Below are 15612 nucleotides of genomic sequence, written 5' to 3'. Positions count from 1 at the left end.
TTTGAGATATACATTACTTGAATTATGTTGACTCCTATTTCAGTTTGATCTACCTTCCTAAGTTTCTGACCTGCCCTCAATGCTATTCTAATTCCATACTGAAATTGCAGGACAGTGGGGAAAGAGGTCGGTATCACTTTCACTTTAGCTATATTAGCCCAACCGACAATTTTCACCACATCAGTAAAAAATAGCTATAATAAGCAGACAATTAAAAAATTTTAAAGCTTTATCACTCAAATATGGGTCAAACCCCATTATTATTATAGTATAAGAAATCCGACAATCCAATAATATTTAGGAAAACTTTAACTCTTAAACATTATATATTTTAATTGAAACACCATTTAGTCTTACAATTCCTAAAAATTGCTCATACTTCACATATTTGCACTGATAATAAAAACCCATTCTTGTCCCGGCTGGTGTGGATCAGCTGGTTGGGCATTGCCCTGTGTACAGAAAAGTTGCTGGTTCAATTCCTGAGTAAGGGCACATGCCTGTGTTTCCCACTCGATCCCCGGTGGGGTATGTGTGGGAGGCAGCCGATTCATGTTCCCCTCTCACATCCATGTTTCTCTCTCCCTCTCCCTTCCTTTCTCTCTAAAAAAAATCAGTAAAATATAAAAACACACACAAACAAAAACAGTTCCCACCAAAAAGATATCACTATCTGAGTACTCAGCTTACCTTGTCAAGAACTACATCACTGATGGGAGGCAGACCCTCTGGTTTCTGTATACAGGCTGGCATGAACTGAAAGTCCAACAAAAACTCCCTGTCATACTGCTTCTTGCCTTCAGTATCAGCAGGCTTCCAGGATTCTAGAAAAAGGCATGTAGGCAGAACAAACTGTCTATGAGGTCATTATATGTATATCCAGTAAAAATACAAATCCGATTCCAATATTTGCTTTATCTCATCATAAACAAACACAAAGGAAATACTGAGCTACAGTCAGAAAATGCCACGTAAAGATTTTAAACTGTCATTTGTTCTTTTATTCCTTCTGGGTACCACTGGATAGTAAAGTGAGCTGAAGTAAGTTGATATAGGAACCATTCATAAACACATTAAGCAGCCTTTGGCCAGGGCCATTTAATAATCCTCATAAAATAAATTACCATGCCAATAAACAACTCAGAAATAAGGAACTTGATAGTACTCTTGGTTTCAGGAAAAAGAATACTTTAGTTATTCACTTGGAAATGTTATTTTGGAGGAAAAAAATGTAAAAAGACACAAAACACAATAACAAATAACTTATTTAAGATTCTGGCCCTAGTTGGTTTGGCTCAGTGGATAGAGCATCGCCTGTGGACTAAAGGGTCCCAGGTTCGATTCTGGCCAATGGCACATGCTCAAGTTGCGAGCTCAATCTCCCCCCTCGCCCCCCCCGGGGATGTGCAGGAGAAGCCAATCAATGATTCTCTCTCATCAATGATGCTCCTATCTTTCTATTTCTTTCCCTTCCTTTCTGAAATCAATAAAAAATATGTGTATGTTAAAAAAAAGATTCTGAAATGCTTAAGGTGCTAGATAAAGAATTTTTATCCCTGACTATAGTTGAATCTGAAAAAAATAAAATAATGTACTTGCTGGCTGAGCCAACTAAACTGGACTTGCACATATCTTTATCTAAAAATCATGATACTAAACACTTCTCAGCTAATATTTTTTAAAATATATTTTATTGAGTTTTTACAGAGAGGAAGGGAGAGGGATAGAGACTTAGAAACATCGATGAGGGAGAAACATCAATCAGCTGCCTCACGCACACCCCACTACTGGGGATGTGCCAGCAACAAGGTACATACCTCTGACTGGAACAGAACCTGGGGCCCTTCAGTCTGTGGGCCGACACTCTATCCACTGAGCCAAACCGGTTAGGGCTCAGCTAATATTTTTAATATTAACACTGCTTTTCTACTATTACTATTGTTAAAGCTTTCATTACTTACAACCCTATTCTCATTATATAAAGATAGAAAATTTCTTAAAATTTTTATTAAATAAAATGCAAGTCACATTTTTTTCTTCGTTTTTTTAAGATTTTTAAATTGACTTTTAGAGAGAGGAAGGGAGAAGGAGGGAGAGAGAGAGAAACATCAGTGTGAAATTGGAACATTGATTGGCTGTCTCCTGCATATCCCTGATTGGGGAATCAAGCCTGTAACCCAGCTATGTGCTCTGACAGGGAAATGAACCAGCAACCTTTCGGTGCATGGTGTGATGCCCAACTAACTGAGCCACACTGGCCAGGGCACTATTTTTTTCTTTTAATTAACAAAACTCTCATCAAAATCAGGCCTCAGCTCACTTCATGACAGCTCACTTCTTTTATTAGTGGTTCCTAATGTGTAGGTCATAGACTTACTGACGGTCTGTGAGAATTTTACAGTTTTTAACCAAATCTTTATTAGCATATTATATTCGTTAAAAGGTAGTTTACTGGATCTAAATTTTAAATTGCCTTTTCCCCCAATTACTGTTAGCGTACATTACAGGAGTAAAAGGCAGCTGGGGTTATAGTTGTGCATTTTTTCCTTGCCAAACTGAAATATAAAAATATAATCCACAGTCCTAAAAATGACAATAGTGTATCAGTTTCCTGAAGGATTGGTGGTGGCCACAAATGGTAATATGATACAAGCCTAGATCTTTAGAAGTAATTTCAGAGTTCTAAAGCTAAAAAAAATAACAATCGCATAACCTTACAATTTCATAAAGACCATTAGCAGCAGTAAGTGCAGTATATTAAGGGAGTATTAATCAATGACTTTCAAACATTTTTTCCTACAACTCACAGCAAGAAATATAATGACTTCATGACTCAGAACAAACATAAATAAATTTCTGAAACAATATTACCCTTACTACATGTAATGTACTGACATTTCCCCCCTTTAATCCTCACCCATGGATATGTTTTTACCAATTTTAGAGAGAGGGGGAGAGAGAGATATTGATTAGCTGCCTCCTGCACTGGCCCAACTAGGGATTGAACCTAGGGATGTGCCTGACTGGTATTCAAACCCATAACCTTTAGGTGTACGGGATGACACTCCAACTAGCTGGCCAGGGCCACACTGACATTTTTTACTGTATTTTCCTTTTAAAAAATTGTTGGTTTTAACTCACTAAGTTAATTTCACAACCTATTAAATGGTTTTAAACTATCAGTTTGAAATACACTGGTCTAGATTATTTCTGAAGTCTGATATCTTACATTCAAACCCTACCTCAATGCAGAAGTCACTCCAGATTTGGCATACTAAGAAAAAACTTCCCCTATCCCAAATTTTCTATCAAACGAACCAACCATGAGTCTCCACCACACCAAATATCTCCACAACCTCAGTCAATCCTGGTTACAGAGTATTGGGACAGAAGTTTAATATATTTGATGATGTCTAAAGCTGCAAGACTTTCTCAGGTTTATCATATATTTCACAGGGCACTTCCCATCCTTCAGATGCTCAGTGATGCAATCAGACTGCCCCTGACTCATTACTGGAGTTCAAACCTTGTGAAATGATGAGTACACTCTCAAGGGACATGGTCATATCTGAAATATCCCTTTCACAATAAAATTAAACATGCATTGTGGAAGTCAACCAGCCTATCGCTGACTGATTCTCTTTGCCAGCTGCACTTCCAATGCCAGTAAAAGCAGAACACTAGCATCAAATATCACTTCCACCAACATAGAACTCTCTGGATTTGCTAATGACTAACTTTTGCCTGCTGATCTGTTCTTTAAATACTACACTATGATAAGCTTCTTCCTTCCATCCACTATTTCACTAGAAAGAGGCAACATTTCTCTAATATTGCAGTAGAATAAAGGGAAAAAGGAAAGATGTACATAGGAAGACAGGATACACTTACCTGGTTTAAATGGGAATGTGACCCCTTCACCAGAACTATCAGTGGAGCCTGAATTAGCATCTATTCCTTCACCCTCAGAAACACTCTCAGCACCATTACGTAGAGGCTCAGCTTCTTCTCCATTTTCTTCCACAGCTTTCACTTTTTTTAGGTCTGAGGAATCTCTCTCAGGATGAAACCCTTGGCTCATTTTATCCTGCTCAGATTCAAGTATTTTGTCACCTGAAAGTTCCTCTTCAACTGTAAGCTAAAGCATAAGTGAACACAGAGGTTATATTTTTTTCACTGTGTGTAAATACACCTAAACCTCTTCAAGAGTATAAGAAAACATGTCACTCAAGATAAGGATGTCTGTGTGCAGCATATGATACTAGAAAGGTAAGTTTACTTAAAAACACTTTTCTCATTTCATCTCCTGGGATAGTGCAGATAATTCAAATGGCTACTGAAATGCTTTAACATGACTAATGAAATCTAAATGTACCAAAGATTAGAATGGAAAGAACTGTTAATCCTTGGCACTTGAAGGACATGAAACAGTCCAAGTAAAAAATCTAAATCAAACATGCCTAACCTTACCACTACAGCTCAGCAAATATAAAAAGAAACACTACAGGGTATTTTTTGTGCAGTCCTCTGGCAGCAAAATAAAGTTCAATGAATAGTTTAAAGTAACTAAGTCCCACAAAGCTGAACATCTCTCGTTTTACATGGACACCATTTGTTAGGTAAAATCTATTTTGTTTATTGACTATTAGAATACTCTGAGACTGTGACCTTATTCAAATAATGTATGAAAAAATGCTTGAAATGAATCCCCTAGGAAGAAATCTGGGTCCTAGTGCATCCTGACTATTTTTAAAAAGCAAAATAGGACCGAGTTATTCACCATAATAGTTTTCACTATTTGTTTAAGTTATCAAAAAATGGATTTCTTAAGGGCCATATGAACTTTCAAAACTCATGAGGAAAAGTTCTCCATGAACTTTAAGTCTCTTTCTTTTTCATGAAGGGTAAGCACTCTGAAAATAAGCCTTTGAAAAAAGTGCTCAGAGGAAATAGGCATTCCAGCTGATAAATTTGCACAAGGAGAGTAAAAAAATAGACACTCTGTTGAATTGCTTCAACAGAAAGTTGTGTAAAAGAATGTCATATACTCCAGAAAGTGGTTACCCCAATTGATTTATGAAATTATGTTTATTTAAAAATTAAAGAGTTACAAATCCTACTTTGTTACAGTAATTATAACAGGTATTATTAGTAAAACTTCTCCTACCATACATTAGATAATGGTGAAAATATACTAAATTTAAAAATGTGATAAGCAGAAACAGATAGTTTTTAGGTCTTGTTTCTACAATGGAATAGTTAAGTACACACACACACACACACACACACACACTTTCTCGCTACATGAACAGGGGGAGACAGTATGGTAAGGGGGAGACAGTATGGTAAGGGGAAGACAGTAGGGTAGCCTTCAAAAGAAAGACAAACATAAAAAATCCAAAAAAATAAAGGCTGAAATGATTTCTTTTTATAAAACATGGCAGAAAATAGATAATCTTTTTGACTTTGAGAAAAACAAGATCTACTAAGTTTGAATCATGAGTTAGCAGCCTTACTTTTTCTTATTGTATATTCTACTAGAGTCTAAATCAGGGGTCCTCAAACTACGGCCCGCGGGCCACATGCAAATACAAATATTGTATTTGTTCCCGTTTTGTTTTTTTACTTCAAAATAAGATATGTGCAGTGTGCATAGGAATTTGTTCATAGTTTTTTTTTTAAACTATAGTCCGGCCCTCCAACAGTCTGAGGGACAGTGAACTGGCCCCCTGTTTAAAAATTTTGAGGACCCCTGGTCTAAATGAAGTCATAATGAACTGCAATACCACTTTAAAATTAAGTACAGGTCATCAAGAAGATCTTTAATAATGTGACATATAAATGGTACTAAAGCTTATTAAACAGCAGAATACTGTTTAAACAGCAGTATACTGTTATTCTATATACAATTACATAGAATCCTTAATTTGGACCTTGTTAAAATGTGAAAAAATGATGTTTTAAAGAACAGCATTTTGTGTAGAGGTTTGTGTAGAGGTTGTCATGGTTGAAAAAATTCTGAAGAATTTTATAACATGTGAGTATTATACGAAATTCAAATTTCAATGTCCATCAATAAACATCATAAAATCAATAAACTATGAATAATCTATTGGATATTAAAGGAGAATGTATCACTTGGAAAGTTAACTTCTAAGTGGAAAAAGCAGTATAAGTTATTACATGAATAACTAACAATAATTCAGAGAACACAGAATCTCTAAGGTATCTGAGGCACATTGTTAAAAGGTATATTTTTCGCCCTAGCTGGTTTGGTTCAGTGGACAGAGCGTTGGCCTACAGACTGAAAGGTCCTGGGTTCAATTCCAGTCAAGGGCACATACCTGGGTTGTGGGCTCGTTCCCCAGTACAGGGCATGTAGGAGGCAGCCGATCAATGAGTCTCTCTCATCACTGACGTTTCTATCTGCCTTTCTCCCTCTCCCTTCCTCTCTGAAATAAATAAAAATACATTTAAAAAAGGTATATTTTTCAAGGGAACCCACAAAAATAGTGCATTAAATATTTATAATGTTTTTTTTTCTTTCAGCAGGAAGAAGCTCTACTCAACTAATTTGTAAATGTCTAAGAATTCTGAAATTGTTTACTCAGAAAATCAGATTAAAAAAAGAAAGCACCTTATTGGTTGGTCAGAAGTGAACTTTTTATAGGAATTTGTTTAAAGAATTTAGTTGAAAAAACTGCCTGCTTAATGCATGAGTTTTTTAAAATGCTAAAAAATCAGACTGACAACAATGAATGTAACAAATGATGAAATATCCTAAAATTTTAAAACAAATTTTAAGATGCCTTGACTAGAATTTTTAAGAGGAATCACCTTTCATGCTATCTTTCTATGCTATAATTTAAATAATGTAATAAAGTATTTACAATATTGAACAACCCAATATATAATCTAAAGTAGGCCAATACTTGAAAGGGCTAAAACCTTCCTAAGGAGAGCTTGACAACCAGTGACAATGAAGACAATGACAGCCAGTGTGTACTAAGGTACTTTAATAAATGCTCAATTTTATGAAAGGAAGTTGGATTTCTGAAAAAAGCCTGTCTGCAAATGACCAAATGCCTTTTTATTATACTTATAAACTATAAGGTTAAGAAAAAAGTGATTGGTTCAAAATGAGTCAAAATAGTTCTCATGTATGAAGAATAATAATCTAAACCAGGTTTTAGCAAACTATATGGCTCATGGGCCACATGGCTCATCACTTATTTTTCTATAGTGTCAAAGCTAAGGATGATTTTTACATTCATAATGGTTAAAAAAATCTGAATAATATATATTTTTAAATATTCCTTTATTTTTATTTTTTTAAATATATTTTATTGATTTTTTACAGAAAGGAGGGGAGAAGAATAGAGAGTTAGAAACATCGATGAGAGAGAAACATTGATCAGCCGCCTCCTGTACACCTCCCACTGGGGATGTGCCCGCAACCAAGGTATATGCCCTTGACCGGAATCGAACCTGGGACCCTTCCGTCTGCAGGCTGATGCTCTATCCACTGAGCCAAACCAGGTAGGGCTGAATAATATTTTATGACACATGAATATTATATGAAATTTCAGTGTTCATTAATAAAGTTTTGCTAAAATACAGCCACGCTGATTTGTTTACACACATCTATGGCTGCTTTTGGGTTACAGCAGCAGAGCTGGGAAAGTGTGCCAGGGATCATGCAGTCCACAAAGCCTGAACTATTTCCTATGGGATCCATTCCCTAAAGAGGGTGAATATGTGAAGGCACAGGAATGGTGGTCTACTCATTTAATATTCAGTAATGCTTAGAAATCTAGCCACAAGGCAAAGAAACATGAAGCATAATAAGAGAAAGCTAATAAACAAACAAACAAACAAACAAACACACAGCTGAATCTAAAGAGTAATCAGTTTGAAGGGAATATAAATGATTGTCCTGCCTCTGGAAGGTATTTTATTCTCTATAAAAGCAACATTTTCTTGTTCATCCACAAGAAGTGCAACAACTATATGCACCACTATAAGTTACTGCCAATTCTTATCCCAGTAACCACAATAAAATCACATCTATGAAACATTTTTGTGGTTGCTATGGGACTAACTGTGACATCAACAGAGCATCATATAATAGCAATGACAGGATAGGGAGAACTAACAAAAAGGTACTGTGTGAGCTGCTTGAAGAGGGTAAGAATTATAACTAGACAGAAAAACCTTATGAAACAAATGTATTTAAAGTGATTTTAAAATAATTTCTGCACATAATATTATCATGTTAAAAATTCAGTAAAATTTTAATAGAAGAGTTCAAAAAGAAAAAAAGAGATAGTTTATATTACTCTTCCTTTATTTTTAATTTATTATTATTACTTTTTGTTAATCCTCACCCGAGGATATTTTTCCACTGATTTTTAGAGAGAGTGGAAGAGAAGAGACAGAGAGATAGAAATATTGATGTGAGATAGACACATCAATTGGTTGCCCCGCAAGTGCCCCAACAGGGGAAGGGAGGCCGCTGGGGATCAAGCCTGCAACCAAGGTCCGTGAACTTGGAGGTACCTGCCCTTGACCAGAATTGAACTCGAGACCCTTTAGTCTGTGGGACAATGCTGCATCCACTGAGCCAAAACTGGCTAAGGCAGCTACTCTTCATTTATGAGCTGCAGTACACAGCACTAAAAATACTGAGATTGCAGACTATGAATTGTTAGAGCACTACTTAAGACTAACATCTGCCCATGTTTCTTCCTCACATCATCTGGACCTGATGTGCTATTACAAAATCGGTGTGGCTTAGTTCAAACGAACAAACCATATGTGAAAAGTTATCTTACTGAGATGACGTTAAAAGATGACAGATTCAAAATAAATTTCCCTAAAATCTTCCTGATGATTTTTATCATCATTATTAATGGGTATTTGAAAGAACTATCTCCATTTTTCTTTTTTAAAAATACATTTTTATTGATTTCAGAGAGGAAGGAAGAGAAAGAGAGAGAGAGAAACATCAATGATGAGAATCATTGATTGGCTGCCTCCTGCACGCCCCCAACTGGGGACTGAGCCTGCAACCTGGACATGTGCCCTTGACCGGAATCAAACCCGGGACCCTGCAGTCCATAGGCTGATGTTCTATCCACTGATCCAAACTGGCCAGGGCTCCATTTTACGGTATTGGATTAGTCTTTCCATCTGGTTAATATAAGGAAAAATCCAATTAAAGGGACTAAAGGGTTAACCAAAAATTAATAACTTATTTTTTGCCATTTTAGAAGAGGTATTTGAAAGAGAGACAAGAATTCAATGAAACTGAACATGCTACTGAAAATCTTTTCAAATTCTGTAAATGTACTTTTAAAAAGTCAGACATTCTGCTTGATATATCAAATTCTGCCTGGAAAACAATATCAAGAAAGAGGTATAAACTTGTCTTGGGAAATGGCACCATTGTTCTGAAAATAGGCTAAAGAGACTTATTGCTGCCCCTTACCTCCAATTCTGCTTCTAACACCTCTTCAGTGGTTCGGGTCCGATCTTTTGGTTTCTTCCACATCTTTGGTGCAGTTATAACTGTCTGAGCTGAAATACAAGATCAGGCTACCATTACTTCCCACTGCAAAGTTATGTTTGGAAATATTTGGTCTAAATCAGCGGTTGCCAACCTTTTGGACCTCACGGACCATCAGTGGTCCCTGGACCACCAGTTAGCAACCACTGGTCTAAATAATATTTGTATTCAAATTTAGGAGAAGAAAAGAGGGCTTTCACCCATACTGAGGAGACAGATGAATGATAAAGTGAACAACTGTGTAGTGTGGCCCACAGGTTGCAATGGCAAATGTCTTGGGCACAAATTATTCTCATCAGCTTATGTAGCCTTCCATGCAGTGGCATAAGTTCCCCCTCCTACTTACTTCATGGTTAGGACATACCCAGGCTCATAATTCAGTAAATGGTGATTATCAATATAGGAAACTGGCCTACCAGTCAATTCTAGACACGGGCCTGCTTCTATTGCTCATCACCTATGTGATCATAAGCAAGTTGTACTTCTCAGGCCCCTGCACATTCAACTATAGTATAAGAGTGAGATTAGATGATATCTAAGGTTCCTTTTGAGCTACAAAAATAGTGAATCTCAGATTCTGTTTTTTAAAGCTTTCTAGACAAAAGGATACTTTAAGGTTTCATTTGATAGGCAACACTTCTACAGCATTCAGTTCTCATTTCAGATCAATATTGTTGGCTCAGCCTTTTATATTGCTGGGGTGACAATTAAGAAAGAAAACTATTTTTACTGAATTATTCTATTGCATCAGAAGATCTAGATGAAAAATTAGGCTTACAAAGAATTTTTAAAAATTAATTTTTCTTACAAATTCCAAAATCATCCAACACTTGAATGTACAATTTAAACATCAGATAGCAAATAGATTACATTAAAGGAACCTATAGAAGGCAACACATGAGTCAACAGGTAGAAATGAGGTATTACAGGCAGGTGGGTAGGGAGAGGAGTCAAAGAAAAGCCACTTAATAGAGACATTATCAAAAGTGAATAAACACCAAGCTGATTCTCTACAGAAATACAAGATCATTCATTTAGACTGAACCAACTACTTTCTCTGGGACAGCCTCAAATCTTTTTTGGAAGAACAGAATAGGAATACTCACACTGTTTTGGGGGACAACAAAAAGGAGACATTTAACACTCTTCTTCTCAAATTTACTGTACCATTAAAAAAACCCAACACCATAAGCTCCTTTGTTACACCTCAAACCAATTTTTCTTTTTTCAAATATGTTTTTATTGATTTTCAGAGAGAGGAAGGGAAAAGGAGAGAGAGATAGAAACATCAATGACGAGAGAGAATCATTAACTGGCTGCCTCCTGCATACCTCCAACTAGGATTGTACCTGCAATCCGGGCATATACCCTGACCAAGAATCAAACCATGACCTCCTGGTTCATGGGTCCACGCTCAACCACTGAGCCACACCAGCCAAGCGCAAACCAATTTTTCTTTACCCTTCCTCCCAGGAACCGCACTGAACAAGAAAACATTATTAGACCAGCTGTTATTCTTCCTTTCTGGCCTACTCAAGGTAAACTATTTTCTCAAAGTATGAAGCTCAGATTACAGTGACTGTGGGTGGGTTTAAATCTGCTATTGCCTCGCAGTCTTTTACTAAGTATATGTTCATGTATGTATGCATGCAGTGATCTCTTCATTTTTTTTATGGACTTTCTGATTTATAAAACCATCTGTTTTATGTGCATCTCTCCCAAATGCTTATGATTAATTCTGCTTCCACAGCAGAATCCTTTTTAAGAGTTTGAGGAACCTGTACATTTCATTTCAAATTTTGTTTCATATATGCATGAATTGAGCTCTAAATTCCATTCATGGAAAAGGAGAAGAACACTTTCTGGATGATTCTTTGGGATCAAATATAAACTTACCCTCCTTCTAAATAACAAAACCCAAGAACATATCAAATGTACTCAACACAAAAACATAAACACATTTCTTCCATGGGTAATGCATAACATTTAGTATGCTTTACAAAAAAAAAGCGCTACTTACGTAGCAGGGATTGTTACTCTCTGTAAGTGGCTTAATGTTTTACTTTAAAGCAGTAATTCTCAGCTAGAAGTGAGAGAAATCACATACTTCTTTAAGAGATCCTCAAGTCCTTTTAAAAATTGAAGAAAGACATACATACCACACCTAGTGTCTCGTGAAATTGTGATAAACATCCCCTCTCGTACCATTAATGATGGAGATATGCAGTAAAATTTGGGTATGCTAGCAGAAGGGGGGAGGAAGAGGGAGGGAGAGACACAGATACCCACTCCCTCATTTAAAAGACAATTATTTCAGAACTTGTTAAAATAAGGGAATTAAATTTAAGGCACTGTCTCGGATTTTTCTTTCCTTTCTAGTCCATTCCCAGTACCTACACCTTAGATTAGGCCCTTACTACTGCATTTATTTAACTATGAGATAGTCTCTTAATTCATTGCTCTGATTCTTTAACACATCATGTATATACTGACTGAATGATGGCTGTTCTAAATAATTGATTTGACTGGGTTATTCCTGTACTTAAAATATTTTTTAAGGCATCATCCATAGGGCCAAGAAAACTTCCTCCCACAGGTTGGGCACGCAAATGTGCTGACTGAACAAATAGCAGCACTGTGTGAAAGAGCTATTACTGATATTCTGAAAACAAAGACATACATTCTTTCCTTCTTGTGCTGCATTAAAGCACCACAGGACAAGTGACAATCTCTGCATGAGATTCATAATTATTCTGAACTTAGAGCTGCCTAAAGCAGCCTTCCTTAGCCCCCATAAAAACTCAACGCTTATAGGCGCATTTAATATCTACTACTTTAAAATATAAAATAAGCAAATATAAACAGAAAAGCAATACAATGATTTAAGGATTTTTTACGAATTTTTAGATCACTGGTAGAAAAATCATGTTTTTCTTCAGAGCTCATTTTATGAAATGACTAAGGTATAAATTCAGAAAAACACTGGGGACATAGGCAAGCTTAATCATTAGGTTTTAGGAAGATTGTCTTCTCTGTTAGATGTTTCAGAATTTATGTCAAGAATTGCATTAGGTTAGAAATGTTCCCATTTTCAACTTGCACCCCATGAATGGAATACAGACTCCAGAAAATTATGCCTCATAACAACTGTTATAACTAGCAATGATTCCATTTTAAAAAGAAAGAACAATGCAGTTATATTTTTCTGATATCTGTAAGATGCCTGGTAAGTCACACCTGAAAATGGAAGAGTCCCTTATTCTCATTTACTTTATTTTTAAAGTATATTTTTATTGATTTCAGAGAGGAAGGGAGAGGGAGAGAGATAGAAACATCAATGATGAGAGAGAATCACTGACTGGCTGCCTCCTGCGCGCCCCCTATTGGGGATTGAGCCCACAGCCCGAACATGTACCCTTAACTGGAATCAAACCTGGGACTCTTCAGTCCACAGGTTGAAGCTCTAGCCACTGAGCCAAACCAGCTAGGGCCTCATTTACTTTATATATAGGTTCTATTGGAGTCAAGTTGCTACTCTTGCAAATTAAGAGCTAACAACTCTCTGTGTGCAACCTAGGAGATAACTACTGGACTTGAAGAAAAGGGAACAGTATACAAGATTCATATATGTACTGGGTTTTATTAAACCCATGTAAAATTGCAAAAATAGTCTTCCCAACACCTGAGAAACTGCTATATAAAATAGAGGCCCGGTACACAAAATTCATGCACTCGGGGGTGTCCCTCAGCCCAGCCTGTGCCCTCTCGCAGTCTGGGAGCCCCTGGGCAACGTCCGTCCTTAGCGCTGCCACAGAGGCGGGAGAGGTCCCCGCCACTGCCATTGCACTCGCCAGACATGAGCCCAGCTTCTGGCTGAGTGGCGCTCCCCCTGTGGGTGCACACTGACCACCAGGGGGCAGCTCCTGCATTGAGCGTCTGCCCCCTGGTAGTCAGTGCACGTCATAGTGACTGGTCGTTCCTCCATTCGGTCGATTTGCATATTACCCTTTTATTATATAGGATGGTAGATCATATAAAAATGGAAGAATCAAAAGTAGTTATGGAATATAAGGCATCCTGAGAAACGACTCTGTAAAAACATGTTATCAAACATATACTCTCTTCCTTTTCTTTGCAGGAGTATCAGTTCTTAGAGAATCTTCAAGTAGTTAAAAGTCAGTTTTTAGTCTAGAATCCTGACTCTGAGAGATATCAGAAATGTTGCACAGTAAGTACAAGAATGACAAACATCACTGCCATAATAATATTCCCGTATCTTGGGTATTCTTATTTCTTTTAGTCTTGTCGGTCTTTACATAAATATGACAGGTAACCTTTTTTGTTTTGTTAATCCTCACCCGAGAATATTTTTTTCATTGATTTTTTAGAGTGTGAAAGGGGGGTGTGGAGAGGGAGGGAGGAAGGGAGAGAGAGAGAAAAAAAAAACAATTGATGTGAGAGACACACATTGATTGGTTGTTTCCCACACACACTCCAATGGGGGCCCTGCAAACCAGGCCGGTCTATTTATGCAACTGGGGATTGAACCTGCAAACCAGGTATATGCCCTTGACCAGGAACCGAACCCACGACCCTTTGATCCAAGGGCTGACGCTCTAACCACTGAGAAAACACTGGCCAAGGACAGACAGGTAACCTTTTAATCTCAAGGTATTTCACTAGCTATGCAACGTAGGACTGAAAACAACTTTTACTAAAGATTACATGTTGATAAACTTAAACTTGCTTCTCTTTATAATTTCTTCATTACTTATTTAGTATTTACTAGTCAGGTCAGTACATAAGTAAATTGTAAGGTTTTAAAAAATTTCAAATTTTTCTCGTGCCAAAAAGGAGAGGCCTTTTCCACCCTCCCTTTTCTTAGACTTTTGCATAGGGAAAGATTGGAATTGTAAACCCTTCCTCTATCTTTGATGTATGTGTTATTTTTTTTTAAGCTAAAGAAGCCTCTTGTCAGCTTTACAACTCAGAAATGTTTCCCTCTCCCAGCCACCTGGCTCTGTGTCCAACCACCTGCTTGTCATGAACATATGAAAAGAATAGTTTTTCCTTTGGATAAAGACAACTAACACAGATGGACAACTACCAGGAGAATTTAGGCTAAATCAGATCTAAGAGCAATGGTGCTGGAACAGTCCTGCTACATGAGGACCAATTTTCATCATCTTGAGAATACATATGTAAATAGATCATATATGCCTGGCTTTACCAAAGGCGGAGCTTTCCTTCTCTCTGCTATCTCATTAGTGGGTTGCCTGTGATGTTCACTGCAGTCATAATGCTTATTCAGTAATAAAACTATTTTCTTTCTTTCCTACTTTTCTGGAGAGGATTTCTGGGTTGAGAGGAGATTTCCATTTTTTCTGGCAGTGCCTGAAACGAGCAGACCAGCTGAAGATCCTGTGGCCACATAAAACCCAGGTAAGAGAACCTGAATTATAAAAAGTCTTCCTTCTAGCTCTTTATTCTTCTGGAATATAACATGAACTCTTTAGCTTTGAGACTTGGGATTAATGTATCCAGTGGCTCAGTCTCTAGACTGAAGGTGACACAAAACTAAGAGGCCATGAAGGTTTATTAATAATACATACTTTACTACTGGTCAAGGAAGGGCCCAAATGCATGGTCATAGAGTTATACATAAAGAGTAGAATGTTCCAATAGAACTTTCATTGAGAGTTCCCACTCTTAACACCCAGTTCTAATCCCTTCTCTTTTCTGTCTTTTTTTTTTTCTTCACATTTTATTTTACTTTTTCTCCTGGCTTTGAATTCCTAAAAGTTGGAACTAAATTGTTCTGATTCCATCATATTCAAGAATTTCGTATAGAGTTTCTTGAGGCTGGGCATTCTAGTTTATCTTTTTTTCTTCTACAGACCCTCATGAGAATCTGGAAAATTTGGTAATTTATCTAAGAAACTGGGGCAGAACAAAGAAACTCAGGTGAGAGAAGGGTAAGTTTTAACAATGGTGATGTAAATGAACTGGAAAAGAATATGATAGTGCTAAAATATGTAATGATG

The 15612-nt window shown here is 37.0% G+C and overlaps 1 protein-coding gene across 7 annotated transcripts in view; it reads right to left on the bottom strand.

Moving 5' to 3' along the window:
* Nucleotides 1–15612, bottom strand: part of EIF4G3 (eukaryotic translation initiation factor 4 gamma, 3) — a 280669-nt gene that overhangs the window by 71778 nt on the left and 193279 nt on the right. For all 7 annotated transcript variants that reach the window (XM_014534341.1, XM_014534335.1, XM_014534338.1 and 4 more), the window contains 3 exons: nucleotides 9491–9579; nucleotides 3892–4138; nucleotides 691–824 (listed from right to left, as the gene is read on the bottom strand). In XM_014534341.1, the coding sequence (XP_014389827.1) occupies nucleotides 691–824; nucleotides 3892–4138; nucleotides 9491–9579 (470 nt within the window). The remainder of the gene's footprint in view (nucleotides 1–690; nucleotides 825–3891; nucleotides 4139–9490; nucleotides 9580–15612) is intronic.

This window comes from Myotis brandtii, unplaced genomic scaffold (assembly GCF_000412655.1).
Source record: "Myotis brandtii unplaced genomic scaffold, ASM41265v1 scaffold129, whole genome shotgun sequence".
NCBI classification, from domain to species: Eukaryota; Metazoa; Chordata; class Mammalia; order Chiroptera; family Vespertilionidae; genus Myotis; species Myotis brandtii.
The sequence above is the reverse complement of the archived record's forward strand: the minus strand, read 5'-3'. Positions and strand labels throughout refer to the sequence as shown.